Raw genomic sequence first — 20,493 nt, 5'->3', positions numbered from 1 at the left:
GGTGGAAAGCCACTAATGATCATGCAGAGCTGAGCTGAGAAAGGCAACTGATTGTGCTGTATTTGTTGCTTGTTTATGCAATTGTAAGGAAGGATTGCTGCAGTAGTGTCAAAAGACCTGGAGTGCTCATGACCTTCTGTTTTGCTTACTGCAATCTCTAGTAGTTTCAGCAGCACAATGGCTGTTAGCAAGGAGCAAGCACTGAACTATTTATTTGGAGTACAAATGAATAATGAATAGGAGCTGAATCAGGACCCTACATCAGCATTCTTATTTTAATAGCATCAAAATGCAACAGGCTGCTCAGAAATAAACCAAGCAGAGATGAAAAAAAATAGCATTTCACCAATGGTTTATTGCAAATAAAGTTCAAGATAAGTTCATCCCAAATGTTATTCCAGTAAATTAAAGAAGTTGCATTAGATATGATGTTAGCCCTCACTGCTTCAGGACAAATTGTGATTTGGGAAAAGTGAGAGAAGTCATTGATTGAAGATCCATTGATTAAAGATTTATTGATTAACAGAATCCAGTTGGAATCTGTTTCTGGCTTCTCACCTAGACAAAAACAATTAAATCAAAGTGGAAGCAAATTTAGCATCTTCTGCAGTGATGGGTGCTTCGTTCTATTCTTCTTTATAACCATTATCCTAAATCAACAGGTATTCTACCATGGCTGAGACATGGTTATGGTAATAGGATGTGCCATTAGCATGGTCAGGAAATGGTTCACTTGCAGCAATTAGAACTGGCATACAAGCCTTCATTATGATTACAAAATTGTGAAGGTTTTTGACCACCCATGCTTTTCTTCCAGTGTGGTTACGGTGTAATCTGACCACAGACCCATCACACATTCCCCATTAAAAACCAACAAAAAACATATCAAAAGCATCAACCTGCAAGGAAGAGGAGAAAGACTAAACTACCCTAACAGTTTCCTCCATGAATAGGCATAAAGGCCCTAAAAACAGCTGTTATAAGAAGTGGAGATCCCATCTTATGAAAAATGGTCACAGATTGTGCCCTGTTGAGAAGAACTGTCCTTCTGTTGCTTTGAGACACTTGATAAATAAAAATTAAACAAACAAAAAAAATAATTAAAAAAAAAAAGCCAGAGACTGAGAACTCTGCTCCCAAAACCTACTTGCTTTAGGCTGGAAACTAAATATTTAATCATGTATGCAATGAGGTTCTAAAATTGCAATGAGAGAAAACTGGCTACTTTTAAGATTAAGCTAAATTTTCTCCCGAATGCTTCAGAAAGTCATGAGAGACATTTGTTCTAAAGAATGCACAACTGAATCTCCTGTTCCCCTTCTAAGTTCTGGTGAGTGGGCTCAGAGCAAGGTCTGAGTTCATGCTGTAAAAGCCTCAGCCACCACAGATTCAAAAATGCTCAGACATATTTTGCCTTTTCCTATGCACACACACAGAGAAAGATGAAAAGGACTGGGAAAAGTGATTTGCATCACTTTCAGCAGAAAGTATTGCAAGGAGGCAAATCAGGACACAGCAGCGAAAACAAAGCAACTACAAAGGTGAGGCAATCGGAGAGTATGAATCAGCTAAGGAACTTTGCCACTGCTTGTCAAACAAATTATTCATCAAATTACTTCTGCTGGTCTTTGACTGGTTCTAATAAATAACACAAGCTTTAAAAAACACAGCGGGAAACCAGCAAGATTTGATATCTTTATATCCTCTGGCCTCATAATCCCAGTGGAGAAACTGAAAATTCTTGCAAACTGAAGACACCACTGAGGAAGCAAAGAACCATTTTCAATCAAACAACCTGAAATTTGTTTTAGTTCAAACTAAAAAAAAAAAAGATCAATGCTTTGACTTCACAGAGAAGGAGAGAAAAAGAGCAGTCAGTGTATTTCTTTCTCAAGCTGTCATTTCATACTCACCCTTCTGAACAAGTTCCACTCACCTCAGCTATCCTAAGGCTACTTCAGCCTTTTAAACCAAAAGCTCTGGTAGGTCTGCACCATATGGAGATGGCATCCCCTTGCAAATTCTAAGTTACTTACAGCCAAACAGTAAATGTTCAGGCAATCCTACTTATCCAGGCACCTTCTGTTACAACTTTGGCACCTGGGTCATACAGGTGGAGGCATTTACATTTGGATATAGTGCAAAATTAAATCTGAAAATGGTTATATTTGGTGGTGGAGTACTATGGAACAAGTACTTAAATCACTGATGATTCAGAAAGCATATGGAAATAAACATGGATTAAACACTGTTGGCCTCCACATGATCTTAGTCTATGGGGTGTATCTGAATTCGGGTCCCCTTTTACTGCTTCTAGACTTCTATATCGGATTAATTAAAAAACCTCTGCTTGACTGCCCCTTATGCTCTTCACTGAAAGACCCACACAGTCACATTTTCCTGATGTCACCAGCACAGAAACCACAGCAAACCCACAGGACAGAGCAAGCATCAAAGGGATCTGGCAGATTAACAGAGCAGTCAGCAGGTGTTGGGGGGGAAAACTGGGATTTAACCCTTTGGTTGCCCAATGCAGACTTCTACTGTTGGATTGCTACCAGCAGAAGTTAAAAGAACGATCATCTCTGACACAAGCCAGTGTGCCTGTAGCTCTGTGTTACTGATGCAGACTTCAAAAGAGGTGTTTCGTCAGAACTTAACCAAGCCTCCTTTTGCAACCACAAGGACCAGAGAATGAGCTAGAGTGACACTGAGGGGCTGATACAGTCTCCCTAAATCTCCCCTGTGCATCCCTGAAGAGGTGGATAGGAGGTGAGAGGTTACTAGCCTCTACCCAAAAAAAAGCCTTGCCAGATAAAGTTGCTCTAGGACAATTTTTCTGGGGAATTGACCTGAAGTTTGGCTTTGCAGAAGCGTGGTAAAAACATCTACCTTCATCTGTCCCAATGAACTCCAGTGAACAAAAAGATTCATAGCCCTTGCCAGGGGCAAGGTGCAGAGGCCAAATACCAGGACAACGTCTCCTAACCTTCCCAGAGCAACATCCTACAAAACAGTAATGCACCTGTATGGACATTCAGCACTGCATTGTCAAAGATACTGTTTGAACACGAATTCAGACTTGAGCTTACTATTAGGATGCTCAGAAATGCTTATCCCTTTAGTATTGTGGTGAGTTTTTCAATTTTACAGCTAGGGTTTCACGTTGGCTAAAAATGAATATTTATTTCCATTAAAGACAAAGCAATGGAAGATGTTCCCATTCTGAAAACAGGGGGAGAAACCTCTGTTTACAGTTTGTACTTCATTACCAGATGCATGCCTTTAAAACCAACCATGCTTAGGATGGCATAAATCTTACACTGTCTCCATAATAGCCACAGTGACACAGAGAAATGTCAACTTCATTGTGGAACAAACTTAGTTTGCACCCAAAATAAACTGCAGTACTTATTTCAAAGTACAAGCACAACACAAAACATTTTAGAAAAAGAAACATAAAATGAGTGAATGACTTGCTGGTCAACCTCACATTAACATTAGCACACATTAATAATGGAATCATAACACAGGAACACCAAGCACTGCTACGGTTAAAGTAAGAATGTTTCATTTTCCATCAAGCACAGCCATTAATTCTCTTACTACAAAATCTGTATATAGCTATACATTTCATTTTTTCACATTTTTTTGTGTTACCGGTTAAAATGCATGCAATGTATGTAGATATGGGAAGTGAGAGGGAAATTAAAATAACTGATATTTACACATAGAAAAAAAAAATACGGGTCAGAGTTCTCGTGTCACTTCCAAATACCCTTAAAACTGCATTTGACAAGAAAATGCATTCAGCTTATTTTGCACATAGCTTAGAATTCAGGGCAGCCCACAGCTCTCCCCCTTCGAAGTGTTTGGAAATGGTAAACAAATTGGCAGATAATTACATTCTGTCTCTTAGCAACCCTAAATGTCTTGCAATGAAGTTACTGGGCTTTTTTTCTGATGTATTCTGGTATGTGACATTATTTCCACAAATTTTAGACCCAGTCTGACAAACCCACTTCACACAGAACCTCCTGGATCAGCACACCAATAAATGACAGCAAAGATCAGCTAGTGACAGCTACCATCTTGTTTATAATCTCTTGGGAAGACAATTCACAATAAACATATATTGAGGACAAACAAATGACTAAGTAGGAAGAGGCTAGTCAAAATATTTTGTCACGAGCTGAAATGGCCTTTTCCACTGCCATAACTGCAAACAAACAGTATAGAAACCTGAGGTTTAAACACAAACCTTTAGATAGCAAAACTCATTAATTAACTGAATAAACAAAATTTGAAATTTTGGAATAGAAGAGAGATTTGGACCAGTTTCTCAGAAAAAAAAAAAATGATTGTGGTAATCTTTTTGAAAATGCAATCCCACTTGTAGGAATGAAGGAATTCTGAAGAGCTGGTTCACAAAAGGGGAGATATTGCTGCTACTACTTCCCTTCTGCAGATGCAGCACAACACAGCAGCAGCAGACTGCTAGGAGCACATGTCAAAATCTTCACTGCTTTTCAGCAGAGCAGAGAGGGCCTTTGTTCAGTGCCTTCCAAGAAAAGAAATGATCTCTAAGTTTTCTTTCCCTCTTAACAGTATATCAGAGCAAGTATTATTAACAAATTAAAGATACTGAAAAATCTGTACTGTCTTAAAATGCAATAAAAACGGCAACCTATACTACGTTATTCTACCAAAAAGATTTTTTGTTGCATATCACCTTAAATGTCTCCTTACTCAAAGGTTGATTTTTGTATTTAAATCCTTGTACAATTGCTGGCAGAGATGCATGGACACACACTTCAGAAGAGAGCACCTTTCTCACTGTGTCCCTAATCACACAAATATTACTCCTTCTCTGTTTAGTGGTCAATTTAGGTACAAATACCTCTCTAAATTAATTCCTAAAGCAGGTTATTGTTCCTTTACCATGGATCTTCCCTGAAATGGTAACCGAACAATAAACTCATTTTAAACAGAACACAAGGAACCAGCACTTTCTCACTGAATAGTGTGGATTATCAGTATTTGCACCTTGACTGATTACTGGGGAAACGAAGAGGAAAATCTGATAGACTGGAACTGAACATTGAAAATAGATTTTCCTCAAGTTCAAAAGCAACAGCATAAATCACAAAAATTATTAACTTCAGCACATGTACTTAAGAGTTGGTTTCTCTACAACACTTGATAAATTGCATCTGCATAGCAGACAAGAGCCTGAATAACTTCAAGTGTTTTTTGGCAATAACTAATTAAGACTAATGCAGTATTGCACAGTATTTTGTTGCTGGGCACAGTGTTCTCCATTTTAGTCAGGCACCTGGTGATGTAGCTGGGCTCAAATGAAGTGCTTGCCACAAAAACCTCAGGTTTCAACTAGAGGAGAAAGAAAAACCATACTACTTCAATCAGGCACCTGACAGAGGAGAGGCAAACAAAATGGGAGAGAGATTCCTTTCCACTGCGTGTTGTTTTAGTAAAGAATCAGTGCTTCAGCAGCTCCCTTCCGTGTACAAGTGTGCTCCTCCTCAAGAACATTGTCAGCAGGCAGCAGAGATCACACTGACAGTGCCCTATAGCAAAGGAATCGGGGCAAGACTGCACTGGTGCTGTTCTCCTCTCCTTTGGGGGACATTAAGGTCAGGCACACTTGCTTCATTCCAGCTCAATCTCTTAAATTGTCTTTGCACACCACCACTCATTCCTTTGGGGTTTGAGCCCTTCAGATTTCTTAATCAAGTGTCAGACATAACTTCTCTTAAACAAGCAAAGTTAGGAAAAATTTCTATCAGACTACATTTTGTTGGGCAAGGAGTTGGAGATCATTGCCATCAACAGGTCTAAGTGGAAGTGTATAAAGCAGCAAAGAGCAAAGTAGTTTTGGGAATGCTTTGTTGATAATGGAATGGACCAGGGATGGCTTTGGGTTTTTTTGTTTTTTTTTTTTGCTCTGTCCTCATTTACTCTCCTGAAACGTAGTGAAATCTAGGAGGTGAGAGTAGAAAATGTGTCCAGAAAAATAGTATGTCCACCATAGCTCACTCAATTGCAAAGAGCCCCTTAATGTCTAATTAAAAAAACACTAATTAAAACCCCCACTATCTCGGCACATAGATTTTTTCCAAATGAAAGACAGAAGAAAAAAACCTATGAGCAGAGTCTTTTCAACCTTCATCCATTTTTTAAAAAGCTCAGCACAGCATCTGAGAGGAGAGGAAGGAACACGAGCGAGATGATGCTGGTAAAAACACTATGATGCTCAAACACAGTTTCCCTTTAAAAAGCTGCCCAGGCTAGAGCAGTCACATGGCCAAATGGTGTGTGTCTGGGTCTGTGTGTGCCTGTTTAATAAGCCATGAAGCTCTTTGGCTGAACTAGTGTGTGCATCATGTGATACAGGGGTTGCCATGGCAAGTACATATGCAGTTCTTGATCCGCTTCATCACGGGCGTAGCAGAATTCAGATTAAGAATGCAGGAATATGATTTCCCAGGAAAAAAAGCTGCACTTTGCTTTGTCTAACAGTTCAGATGTAAAGCTGAAACAATTTATCTCTTAAATGGCATTTGTGATATACTGATTAAAACCTTTTAATCTCAGAACAACAGGCATGTAACACAAATGAAAATGGTTCAGTCTTCAAAAGCAGCTGCATTTTGGCATTAAGTGCAGTACATAAATTTCAGAATACTTTTACAGAAATACAAAGAATACTGTATTTCTGCTTCAGCCCTCTAAACTCTCATAACTGGTATAGAGAGGAATGAGGGATGACTGTTCCAGTGAAATAACAAAAATCATGTCAAACCAACTCTAAAATTCAGTCATTGCCTTTTTTAATGTGGTAATGCACAGGCTGACAATCAATGCAGGAGATTCCTGTGAAAGATGTTCCTGACACCAAAGTAGAGTTTCATCATCAGAGCTTGAACATCTGGTACCAAAATTAAGCAGTTTGCTAATACAGCAGGCTAATAAAGACCCACATCGTGTGGGTTGCCATTCCTAACCCAGTGATGGAATACAGCTGGAGTCACTTGCAACCCAAAGCCAGGTTTACTGAGATGATTCTGTCTCTGTAGGGGCAGCCATAGGGCTGTTTTACCAGACTGGTGTCAGTTCTAGTGAGGCACTTTGTTTCTGCACTTTCAGGAACCTCCCTATGATGCCAGAATCTGACGTGAAATGCCCAAAGACTTCTGACATACATTGGCCTTCAGTGTTTAACAGGCATACAGAGGGTATTCCTGTGTGCTACTGCTCCTACAGAAAAGATATCTAAGTCCTGAAATAATTTCAGATACAGAACAGCCTTTAAGCAAAAATTTATAAGGAACCTAACCATAAAGAGTGAGTGCCCAAGCCTCTGAGCAAATATGTAAAAGCAGACAGACCCCAATGTAATTGAAATTTTTAATAAAAGTCAATCCTTTGTCTCCATGCTTGTAGAAGCACCTGAAAATAGATAACCTGTATTGTTTCCTTCCAGCCAGAAAACCAAATAAAAATTCAATTTTAGTTAAAGCCAAATAGATTCCCTGCACCCCTACACTGGCTTCCTAAGTCTGTCCATCATTTACATGGGGCTGCTCTTGAAACCAACAGCACCACTCACACTTGTAATTGCTACCAACTCAGGGCATCTAAAGTACAGAGCTCTCCCAGCACATAAAGATCAAGATGTTGTCTTTGTTCTTTCCCCTTATTAGAAGATACTCTGCTAGAGCTTCATGGGTTGAATTCAGATCCTTCTTTTTTTTAAACCTGATGCTTCTTACTCCACTTACATTCTTCATGTCCCCATACATGCCTCACTTCCACCATGTACCCATAGGTTTTTCTAGAGTAGCAATAAAAGGGAAAATCTCCACTAAAAACCTCTTGCTGATTTAAAGGAATCGGGATACTAAAACACAAAGTGATGTTCCAGGATTTTCTCTCCACTAGAGTGGGCAGCATTTAGCATTGATTGCTATTATTTTTAATCAGATGTCCATAAAATTGAAGACCAGCACCCCTGCTGACCCAATCAAGATGTTTCTCCCATATCAGAATTGCATAACATACAGATTATAAGGATTTTTTCTGAAACTACCTTGAATCCATCTGCCTATGGAAGATGAATATCAAAATCTAACCACTAAAATATCAGATGCAGTCACTAGATGCAAATAACTGAATTTGTTGTAATACTCAGTTCTATGGCAAAATGTTTGATCTCTCTCTCAAATTCATCTCATTAACAAAAATCAGAAAAATGAGATCACCAGTCAGAGCTCTTACTAACATGATTTTGGTCTTAGCAGACTAATTTTTTAATTAGCCTCTCTTTGTTTACTTATTCAGACACACATATTGTGGAGAGCTGCAGGATTGTCTCATGTCAGAGTTACAAAGCGGAGCATAGGATAAATAAATTCCCACATTTCCAAACACCTCTGTTTCAGCCCTGAGCTTTCTGCAGACAGCGGGAATTTGCTTCTCTGTAGCTGCATGCAGAGAAGTAAAACAAACTTTGAGTTTCATTATAGAAGATTATTCTCTAGATGGGCTACATTTTTCAACAATTTCTTTTTGCAATACTAAAGGACTCAGCAATTTCCTTTTGTCTTTAAAGATTCAATTAAAAGTATGTTTCAGAAATTAAATTACAGCATAACATTAGCTAAGGGTATGAAATACGGCATTTGCCCCAGCATTCAGGGAAAGGCTGTAAAAAGCAATTCACTTAATGGCTCCAACATGTGATCTCAACTTAATAACTAAAGTGCCCTCAGCTCGCAGAGGATCTACTGGCGAGATACACCCTATATAATCCACCAGAAGGAGAAATGGATTAAACCCAGGTAAATCTTATTAATTTATGGAAAACCCTGCAGTTACTCTCATTTTTGATCTCTTAAAATGTTACCATTTTGTCAAGAAACACGCTTGTTGGCAGGAATGTTTCTGTGGGTTTCAGATGGTCTCCTCAATCTTGACACGTTCCAGAAGCACCTACCCGAGTGCTGACAGTGTTTGTTTCTCTCCAGCTTTCAGAGAGTACTGCTGGATGTAATTCATCACAAACACTGGGGATACACTTCAATTTATTCTTTGCTCTACTAATATAGGGAAGGAAATGAGCAGTCCCCTAACTCTTCAGCTGTCCCTTTAGTCACCTGTTGGGTACAATTTCAGCTCACACTGTGAGCTGTCTTTGCTCAGCGTGCACTGGGTTAGTGTTTCAGAGGAATCTAATTTCCATTTGGGGTCCTTGGGTACTGTGCAATAAAGAGTGAAATAAAAAACAATTTCACTTATGACTGCCTTCTGTGGGACCACAGCAGCTCCCTCTGCTCATTCACAGGCTCACAGCAGCTCGCATGGGGAGCTGCAGTATCCGCCCCCGGCCCAGCGGGGCTCTCCCGAGGGCTGAGCTGTGCCCACCCACGCCGGATCCACCACGGCTGCTGCACAGGAGATGCCTGCTGGCTCTGTACTGCTGGTGAAGGCCCTGTACTCAGCACACACTCCACGTGATGGGTTTTCTTTGTTTGGTTGGTTTTATCGGGGTTTTGTGGTGTGCTTGTTTATTTTTATATATTTTTAAACTGACTACGCTTACAATTACAATTCAAATTGAAGTAGAAAGCCAGAAGGAAAAATAAAAGGAGTCTCAAATTAACTATAAACCCCACAGCTAATGACGTCTCTGCAATCCATTTCTTCTCTAATCTCTCCTTACTCCTGTTTTAATCCAATTGCAGAAAAAACTAAGCAATGCACATACACATTCCTTTTTTCATACAAATTTTAGCCACTGATCTAGCATAACTTGACAACAAGACCCCCTTCACCAGATGGTTCTGCTGCAGAAGTAGTGTGATATTCTTTTTTTTCAGGGGCATACCCAAGAGCAGACTCTCTACTTTAGGCTAAGAAAATTAACATCCCAATCAAATAATCAAGTACCATACAGTGTTCCTATGGAGGAATATGAATAAATAAATAAATAAATAGAAGCATGCATAGCCTGTCAGAACAGTGCTGAGAAGAACATGCAAAAGGCACAGACGCCTGCCAGCTGGATGAGGCTTAAAGCAATCTTTATTAATATCAAACCCAGCCAAATACAGCTGTGATTTATGGCCCTTAAAAGAGCAATGCACTGAGCTGTTTTGCTGAAAGAAAATGTTTGTTTTTCTTCAACTTTATGAACAGCTATTGTTAAATAATGGATTTTCCTGAAGGTACAGAAAGATTCACTCTTATTATTCTAACACTAGCACAGAGCATCAGTTCTGCTGGGTTCTCAGACTGGGGCTGCGTATTGCCAGCGTTTATTGTATAGAGAGCTCTGGTAAAATTTTCAAAGTGCATGTGAATATGCATGTGTGCATGTCTAGGACTCTGACTAGCTGCAATTTTGCTACTAATGGCTCATGAGACTTCTTTCTGCATATTTTCTGTACAAGTATCTGTCCTTCAGGTTTTAACATGAATGCCAAATTCAGGTCACAGGCAATTACAGCATTTGTCAGGTGTCAGTGAACTTCAGCATGGAGTACTTTTTGGTTATTGGAAACCTTGAACTAGAACAGATCAATGCTTTTAATTTGCATATGAATTGTGCTGAGTATATTACTGAATGTACTTCTTCATTAATGGAGTCCATCCTAGATTAGTTGCAAAGACTCAATCTGGGTATAACTGAAAAGCCTTCCTTATTTTTTATCCAGTCTTCATAACAACAGTTTTTATTCAATTCTACTCTACTCTATGCAATTTCATAATACACTTGAAGACATTTTCCAAACAAATGCAAACCTTTGACTAGAAATACTGGCACCACCAGAACTCTACAGGATCATGCAAAATATCTACATTTTCATAGCTCTACACGCATCTCTCTTGCTAAGAGGGACTTTTCAGTTAGAGGTAATGCTGGATAATTTTAACTGCCAGGGAGAAGTTAGAATTACACATCCTATAGTTAACAGGCAATCAAGAAATAGTGAGGAAAAAAAAGACTAGAAATAAAAGTGGAATGGGAGCAAATGACTGCAAACTGGTCGTTAAGATCCATACGCCCCCCAGCATCTTTCAGAAACAGCGTGCCAAGGACTGTCTTCCGGAGGTACAACATAACTCCTCCAGGATGACTCAGAGTGCCGAGGCGGCACCAGCCTGGAGGTTGTATGGGAACACACGCCCAAATGGAACTGGAGCAAGGCCAGCTCGCTCATTTACACAGGTGGTCAGACAGCCTGCGAACACACAGAGCCACTTCGACTGGATTTTAACAAGGGGAAAAAGGGGTTGCAAACTCTTTAGAAGCATTCTGGACTCTCTACGACCCCACACTTCTAATATGCTTTTAAATGTAGCAAATGAATCCTGAGCAAAAGTGCACCCACCTACATAGTGGGCCAGTAGAGGTCTGAGCAATTTGTGGAATGATGAAGGGGGGGAGGTCATGTAACTTGCCCAAAAGAAAGTAAAAGTTGTAAGCAGAAGTCCTAAAATCTGGGAAGAGTTATCGAAACTAACATCAACATTTAAACGGCAAACTGATAATGATTTCTGCTTTATTTCCTTGGAACTTTGGATTACAAACCTGGCTATCAGCCTGTATGGTAAATTTTAAATGACATTAGTCGCATGACTGTTCTAAAATAAAACTTCTCAGAATAACAGCAACAGCAATATAATATAGTATACATTGTGTCTGTTGTTTATTTTGTGTGGCAATAATACAGGCAGCCATATGGATATGAGCATTTGGAAGGGAGGATTTGTTGGCTAGATCATCACATCTGTTTACTTATAAATGCAACAAAAATACATTTGGAGGTCACTGACTGCATAACCATTTTACTTACTCCTGATGAATAAAAAGCTATCAATGCTACTCTTTCTACATCAACCCAACCTCAAAAGAGACCCTATGATATTTTCATGAGAAAAAGGTTTTGAAATCACGGTAAAATAAGTCTCTATCACACTTTGTCAGCCACTTCCACTGTAATGGTGGTATCAGAGCAATAACTTAATCTAGGATGAAATGAGCATGCAACATGTCCAGGAGGAAGATAAAGAAAACAACCAGTGCCCCAGTTAAGCTTCCTCATAACACAAACCCTTTGATTAAAAGGAGCATGTACCACTGACCTCATATCTAAAAATCACGTTCACTGAGTGAACTCAGATTTTAATTAAAAACAAAAACCAACAAAAACCAAACAAAAATACACAGAAAGAAAAAACCCCTTCACCAACACACCAAGACAATAACAGGTTACAAGCTTATAATATATAACATCTCAATAATGTGTTTGCAGTATTTCAACCAAGGCTCTCACTATGATCCAAAATATTTATGGCACTTCCTTCACCTTTTTCTTGATGTCAGGCTATAAGGATATTATAATCTAGCAAGCCTGAATTTTTATTCCTAAAAACTTAGAAATGTGTAATTTACTACAGACTTTAAAGTACAGATAAATGTTCAGAAAAAAAGAAGAAATAGTGCTTTAAGAATTCTTTCACCCAGAGTATTGTTCTGATTTCAAGACATTATTAAGAACATTAAGTTCATAATGAAATTATTTTATTTAGGTTATTTTTTACTCTGGCAGAAACACTTCAGCATGTCCATATAGTCTAAGATTACACACATTTTCTCAGCTGAACAGAGTTTTTGGCAGTGAATAATCCCATGCATAGAAATATTTTTATATTTGCTTGCTGTCACCCACGCTCGATAACACAACTTTTAGCTGAAGGACACATAATTTTCGTCTTGTTCATGAAGGAAATTAAGGATAGGAACTACAGAACACTGAAGACAGATAATACCTGAATTCAATTACTTCCACAACTTAAAAAAAAAAGGTAAGAGAAAAATATGATCTTACTTTTGCTGATGGGTTAGTCTTCAATACTTGATTTGCCAAAGAAAGGAGAGGTTAGGATGACAGCTGTTCATTACAATTCCTTCTTTACTACAAGAGCTTAACTCTGCCACTGGCTGGCTGGCCCATTTCTGTTTGCTTTAGCACAGAACAGTGCTCCTAAAAGCTCCTCCTATTGACAGCATCTGCCTGGATACTTCCCTCAACAAGCAGAAACAAGGTTTTCCACAGAGCCATTTACATCCTGGGAATGAGCTACAAGTAAGGGAAACCAGCAGAAGTAAATATTTTGATGATTAAGTCCAGGATTTGGCAGGTAGAAATTCATGCCCAGTAACACCACCAGCTTTACACCAGAGCAGTCACATCTTCACAGTGATACAAATCAAAACAACAACTTCCCTGACAGAAACAGTAGCTCAAGTTATGCCTAAAAAAATAGAAGCCAGAACTTTAAATGCATGCACCTCTTAAAAGTGTACCTATTACTGCAACATGTCTGAGCCTTCAGAGAAGGAGGGTTCGCTATTTGTTCGTTACAAGAGTTGGTATTTGTGCAATTAAGGAAAGCATTGGTGAAGTATCCACACAAAACAATGTACAATAAAGTACCTAAATACATGTATTTCAATTATGGGTGAATCAGAAAGCAACTGCTCATTCTAACAGATGCCCTATATAAACTCCAAATACTCACCTTTTTCCTGGCACCCAAAATAGCTGAGGCAAATCTACCTTCTGTTCCCAGAAATGCTGCCTAGGGCAGATACTGTATCATGGCAAATGTACATGTCACAGTACTGCAACTTTATTGCCAGTGAAAATGATACTGCTCCATAACTTTATTTGCAATTTATAGGCTCTGTGGGAAATATGCCAGTACGTTCTCTTGGTCTGGACACAGCTGCCTGAATAGACATGATCATGTAATGAGACCAGACAAATAAAAGATGGAAGAAAAAGGTCTAAACATTAGGTGATATATATATATTTATTTATTGTGGCTTACTCTCAGCTACTAATCAGCACATTAACCTTATTTTCTCTGCATGATCGCTAAATACCATACTAAAATTAGGTCAGAAATTCAGATCAGATCAGCTGACTCAGCCCAGCAAGATCAGACAAAGACTAGTTGCTTGGGTTTTTTTTTCCAATCCAATACACTGTGTTTATCTCCTGAAAATAGATCCATACATTTTTCCCCACAATTAACCTATCAGAGCCACACATGATGAGACAGCAGTCACACTGAAGGTACATCAGTGCTACTGAGGAAAGACAACACAGTGTATTCTTTGGAAGGCAAAATGTGCAATGAAACATTTTTTTTTTCAGGTCATTTTTCAGATCTTGTTTTCAAACTGCTCAGACTAATGCATTTCAATGAACTTAAGTCATTCAGCATAGTTATGAGATGATTTAGGTAAATAACAGCTGCTTCCAAATAGTGTTGTGTGTGAACACCACCACTTTATTAGCTAATACATTACTCATTATTATGTTTTTAATATACACAACCAGCCTTCTTCTAAGAGAGACCATCTGAACACTAAAATAGCTTCTAAATACAAAAATGGTAAACTAGCTTCTAAAACAATTCAATAATTGGACTATCAGATAATTTTCATAAGGTCCAAAGACTTACAACTGCTTTATTTTCATCTCCACATGCCAAAGAAGAGTGTTTGTGGGAACCCCTGCTCCTGCTCAAAAATCTACCTGCAGTTAATCACAGGGGATGACTCCCTTGTTGCTAAGGAGATTTTTTGCAGCTGTTGGTAGTCTCCAGACTGGTAGCACTGTTATCACTGCACATGTGCACCGCTTTCTATCTAGGCCACAGTATCAGGAATTAGGGATAATATAAATATCCATCAAGATAAGGTAAAGACTTAAGGAATATAGAACAGAACAAAGAAGAAATCAATAATCCTACACTACCTTTCCTGTCTGCTATGTTTCAATAGATAACATGGTTTTGGATGAATCTCTGGAGGTTACTACAGGGAACAGACTCAATTGCAATCAGCCTAAGTGACTTCAGACATCATGGTTGCTTTAGACAGATCAGATGTTCTCCCTTGGTCTGTCATTGCTTTTAGTCTTTCTAATCAAGGATCACAAGTATCATTTTATTTTTTTTTTTACCTCTAAGAGTTTCCATAAGAAAGAGACAGAGAAAAAGACTTGAAGAGAATGTTTTTCAAGATTTTCTAAGATGTTTTTCCTACTTTTTTTTCCTCAGAGAGATATTGTTTATCCCCTCAGTGTTACTGAGATAAGACAGGTGGAGAGGGATCAGAGGGGACCACTGCAAACACAGTTTCCCACAGAAGAGCCCAGTATTCAGGAAATGTTGATGCCTCCAATCCACATGCAGATACATGCTGTTCCTCTAATAAACCCACTACATTGCTGGTCCTAATCCTGTCTTCAGCTGAGGATCAGTTGAACTGATATCACCGAGGATCAGAACTCTGTCCTCAGTGATATCAGTTTAGCATGAGCAAGAATTTCATGGTTTGGCTCAACCTAAATAATCTGTATTTGTCCAGAGCTCTTCATCAAATCACTTTGCCAAGATCAATAAACAAAACCACACAAACAAACCACAGTAGGAAATACTGTTACCACCATTCAAGTTAGGTAGAGAAGCTTGGCTAGAGGACTACAAAGAACCAGGTCAGTCTACAACTTACTCTCTCATGTCCCAAGAAACTTCTTCAAAAAAAAAACCCTGTTCTGGTACTTAGTGGCCTTTATGGTCACACATACAAAAGTACACACAAACAGGTTAGCCAGAGTACAGCCTAGTTAGCTGTATTCACCTTAATTTTACATTATTCTTATCACTCCAACTAAGTTGCTGACAATCCAAAAAGCTCCACTTCCTGGAACATAAAGCAGCCATATTTTTCCTTTACATTCCTTTATCTCCCTCCTCTGTCAAACTGTATGCGCTGCTCTTTTCTTTTTAATATTCCATCAAAATAATCAGACTATTGAGGCAGTGCTTGAATGTTCACAGCGCAGCATGTCTGTTACACCTGGATGTACAGTACCCAAGACATAGCACAAAATTTAATCACTTAAACTGAAATACAGAAGACTCATGCTGGGGGAAAAAATTCAAAGGGTCTCTCAGTTTGTGCTCAAGCCATCCATTTGCACATAAAAGTATAGCATTTGGATGGATGATTTTAACCTCACTTCAAGAAAACCCATTTTTTTAAATAATGCAAATGTGTATGTAATAAGTATTTATATATATTCCATTCAACCTTCTTCTCCTCTCCAAGAGGCTGCAGAGATTTCATTGATATCCACTGGCACAAGAGGTCAGGTCAGGCAAGTGCTCCCCTCATTAACTGTCAATTAAAATCAATGGAACTGTTCAAGAAGAGCCATTATTGGGTACTGCCCATCAGGGGCTTGATCCATTTTCCTTTAAATGATTGCAAGATTGTTACTGACTTCAGAGTTCACAGAATGGAGAGGAAATCGCAAATAATAGACTTTTTTTTTTTTGCAAAACCTCAGATAGTTATTAAAAAGCTTTGAAAATTTACCAGATTTAAAACATCAGCTAAAGGAGAGCTTATTGTGACCTGCGAGGCTCTCCCTGTCTCGCTCACACACAAATATACCTTTGCACAAAGTACAAACTGTCCATCTAAAAATCACTGAGAGTTTGAGAATCTATTTTTCACTAGATCTACATCTCTTATTCTTGAGACCCAAACTTTTTGTTACAAATGACACCTGTTCAAGATGCCACACAAGCTCAAACTGAATATATTGAGACAGGAATACTCTCTTCCATTGAGGGAGGAAGAAGCATTCACTATCACGCCTATACAATGTAAAGTGCAATTACAAGCCTGACATGGGTCAGTGGTCTGCACTGCTTTTACCAGCAAGCTGCTTGGAAATCAACTGGTCTACACATATTTCCCATACCTGAGACCGAACCCCTCACTTTTCATTCACTCTGCCAGATCACTCATCTTTTTAGCAAAATATTTACCGTTTTATTGCTTCTTCTTGTTTTCGACGTTTTTCACTCTTTTCTTTCAAGTAAGCCAGGTTTGTTTCATTCCTCATGCGATCATTCTCTCGAGCAATGTCTGATGCATTCTGTATAACCAAGCCATCATAGGCCTTCATCCCCATATCTTCAATATACTGGAGAAAAGCGCCCAAAGTGACCTCCTCCTGATTAGAACTCATCATCTTGCAGGAGATAATGAACAAAGGAAAGCAACGTTTCCTGCAGGTTGAAAAACACATAATACCTTAATCAGTAGGAAAATAGCTTATGGTTTATGACAGCGAGATTGTGTCAGTTGTAATTAACATCTTCATAAGAGACAATTTTTCAGACTTTCTCCTGTTTAAAGGATAATAAACAAAGCAATTCAGAACATTACTCGAGACAAGAGGAGACAAAATCAAGAGTCTCTTCTTCCAGGGAGTGCAGATCCATCCAATTACACACTGTAAATCCCAAAAAAGTTTCCTCCCATCCTCTCCCTTTTTGTAATACCCACCAGTTGCATTGACACTGACATCCCCCAATCTCAGTTTAAATTAGATTGAGAAGGCTTTCATCACAGGACAATAGGTGCTTTTTACAGTTTAGATAAGGCTGCACCAGAGCAGATTACTAAACAAAATTCCTATTCTTCAGGATATTCCAAAGTTCAGGTGAAAAATATTGTTCAATTCTTTGAAACAAAAAACTTTTCTTCAAAAAAATTTTCATCAGGTACAAAATCTAGAAAGAAATATTGTAAAATAGTTTCCTGTATTTCTTAGTAATGTAGATATGAGCCCATAAACCCTGGTCATCTGCTGCCCAACACCTTGCTAGCTTGAGGCTCAAGAATGGACAAGACAGCCCAGCTGAGTTGGGTCCTTCAGAACTCTAAAGCCCTGAAATTCTCCAGACTTCCATACTTCTTCCACAGGTATGACAGGCACTTGGGTTCACAGCACCTCCAGCTAAGCAGCAAGGAGCAGACACACTTAGACCCTTAGGTCATTCCTGGCTCTATGGCAGGTAGCCTAAAAGCTCTCAGAAAGGCCCCAAAGGTTTTCCACTCATCAACAGACATCCTGGGAGTTGCAAGAACTCTGGTGGATTGACACATCAGTAAATACTACAGGAGACTAAAGGCAAGGCAGAATTTCAAGAGATATGCTGTCTCTCTCTAAAGTCTATGCATTGGATTAACTACTTACTAGATAAGTAAAATAGAACTTTATTAAAAAAAAATAGTTTTGCCATGTTATTTTAAACACTGAGTCCTGTAAGGTCCAGAGACAGGACAACCTTGAGTTGTATTGTGTGGGGTCCTCATTTTACAACTGGGGAGTCGCTGCAGGAGGGACTGAGTGACCTGCAGGCAGACCTGGAAGCTGAACTCAGCTCTCAAAGGCACGTTTGCTTATTCACTCCTACAGCATTCCTCCCTTCCCCGAAGAAGGACTGTGTGACTTCTCGGAATCAGCCTGAGAACCCTGCCAGCACTACAACTAGAAGTGATCTTATTGAATAGACAATGAGAATCCAGTCTGCACACAGATTTTTAGGGACAGGGTTCCTGTGTGACCAGCAACAAAAATCCTTCCCCCTTTTCCTAATGTAATGTCATATTTCTAATCTTTATCACATAGCTGAACAAGTAAAATCCTGATCTGAATAGGCACTGCTCCTAAATAAATAAATAAACAAATAAATAAATTAAATGCTCTTCAGGATTCCAGCAATCCACTGTGGGCTATCAGGCACAGCCCTGACCATGAGAATGCAAGGGATGAAAAAAACCAGAGAAATATTTTTCCACCCTTGAATGTTTTTCTCCCCGTTTTTGATTACTTGAAGTGACAACGGCAACAAGCATCTGGTTTCAGGCAGTTAATACCTTAAAAGCACACCAATAATTTTCTCTTGTTCCCCATGTCTGTATATCAAAATTATATCTATACAATGATGACATGACTGTTAAAATGATGAAGATTCAGAGAATGCAAAGAGTCTGCTCCTATTACCTCTTCTACCTCCCAGACAACCTTTTCTATCAACTAAACCTGAACATGAGCATAAGGCTGATGTTCAGGGTCACTGAAATGATCTTTAAACATTTTCAGGCATGGGTATAAGCATCTCCTACTAATCCCTGCAGGGTAAAACCAGTGAAGGAGGTCTTAGTGCAGCCCAACGTGCATGCATGGCATTTTACACAGCTTTGACATTGGAACAGACTAGAACTCCACTGGGTTGGAACAGGCATTCAGCCATTCCATATATTCACCATAAGTGGCACACTATCTGCAAAGAAGTAAATTGGAAAGCTGATAATGAGCTAAACAGATTCTACCAATGTTACTGGTGTTTCAGCAGACATTGTTTTAGACCAATTCCCAACCTTGCTGATTAAAAAATGTAAGTCCAGTTACCAAAGCCCCTTCCTAGGAGTGTGTCTCTACAGCATGACACCTACCTGACTAAAGCCAATGCTAACAGCATAGACAGCTCTAAATCCACTGTCTCTGAACTCCTTAAATGATATCTGCTCTTTGATGGTTCAAGTCCAGGCCATTTCCCCCCTGCAGATGGCTATTACACTGGTTTTTTCCATTTTGGACTTCTAATAAAGCCTTGTTTCTGCATATGTTCAATTAAATTGAAATAAACCTGCGCAACAGAAAAACCTCACTCTAGTAAACTCAATGGCAGTATTGTCATTGATTTGTCCAGATTTTACTCCTGAAATATAGTAGAAAATTTTATACTGAAGATAACTTCAACAGGCTTTAAATAAATGCAGTTCTGATTCATTTTTCCCCAAGACATAGAACTTCATCTACTTCGCATTCTCTTTCGTGACAACAATACTGCATATTTTTCCCTCATTGTTTTCCTTTCACTTTGTAAGTCAAAAATGAGCTACCACTTAGGATATACTGAATCTCCTTTTATTATGATGTTTATTTTTTGAACAGGAGGATAAAGTCATTCCAGTTGCAAAAAGACTGAAATAAAAAGCTTTTATTCTGCTGTATGTGCTGATGAGATTCTTTATGTGCTAGTTTATTGCTGATGTTTCCTATTACTAAATTCATGTAGAATGACAAAACTTACACACTGTTTAATAGATAGACCAAGATATATTCTTTGTCCTAACTGAGGTCCAATCCTGCAACCATACTGAGCAACTGTAGCTATTGAGCTCCTCCCATGACTGTGATGCTTGCACACTCATAACACCAAATTCAGTTTGGGGTACTTCCTGGAAGTAGCTGGGGAAAACACATATTTCAGAACCTTAAACCTGCACATATGGCACCAACTCCAAAGAGCCTCTGTGCAAGCAAGCAAGCATTTTCTGGACCAAACCCCCTGTACCTCCTGCATGCATGGTATTTTACAGCCTCACTGCATTTACTAATAATTTACAGTTGTGCATACTATACTTAAACAGGGATTAAAAATGCAAAAAGCTTAACTAATTACTGTAAACATTTTTATAGTATTAGCATTCCTTACGAGGCACACTAGGACCAATTTTATTTA

The 20,493-nt window shown here is 38.9% G+C and overlaps 1 protein-coding gene across 3 annotated transcripts in view; it reads right to left on the bottom strand.

The window, feature by feature from the left end:
• NYAP2 (neuronal tyrosine-phosphorylated phosphoinositide-3-kinase adaptor 2) overlaps positions 1 to 20,493 on the bottom strand; it is a 133,021-nt gene that overhangs the window by 108,975 nt on the left and 3,553 nt on the right. For 2 of the 3 annotated variants that reach the window (XM_008931228.3, XM_018080049.2), the window contains exon 2: positions 16,942 to 17,184. In XM_008931228.3, coding sequence (XP_008929476.2) covers positions 16,942 to 17,147 — 206 coding nt within the window. In that variant the 5' untranslated portion in view covers positions 17,148 to 17,184. Of the gene's footprint in view, positions 1 to 12,914; positions 12,994 to 16,941; positions 17,185 to 20,493 lie in introns of those variants that run through there. The other variant, XM_018080050.2, reaches the window with a different exon arrangement.

Source organism: Manacus vitellinus, unplaced genomic scaffold, assembly GCF_001715985.3.
Source record: "Manacus vitellinus isolate BGI_N305 unplaced genomic scaffold, ASM171598v3 scaffold_49_pilon, whole genome shotgun sequence".
In the NCBI taxonomy this organism is placed as follows: domain Eukaryota; kingdom Metazoa; phylum Chordata; class Aves; order Passeriformes; family Pipridae; genus Manacus; species Manacus vitellinus.
The sequence above is the reverse complement of the archived record's forward strand: the minus strand, read 5'-3'. Positions and strand labels throughout refer to the sequence as shown.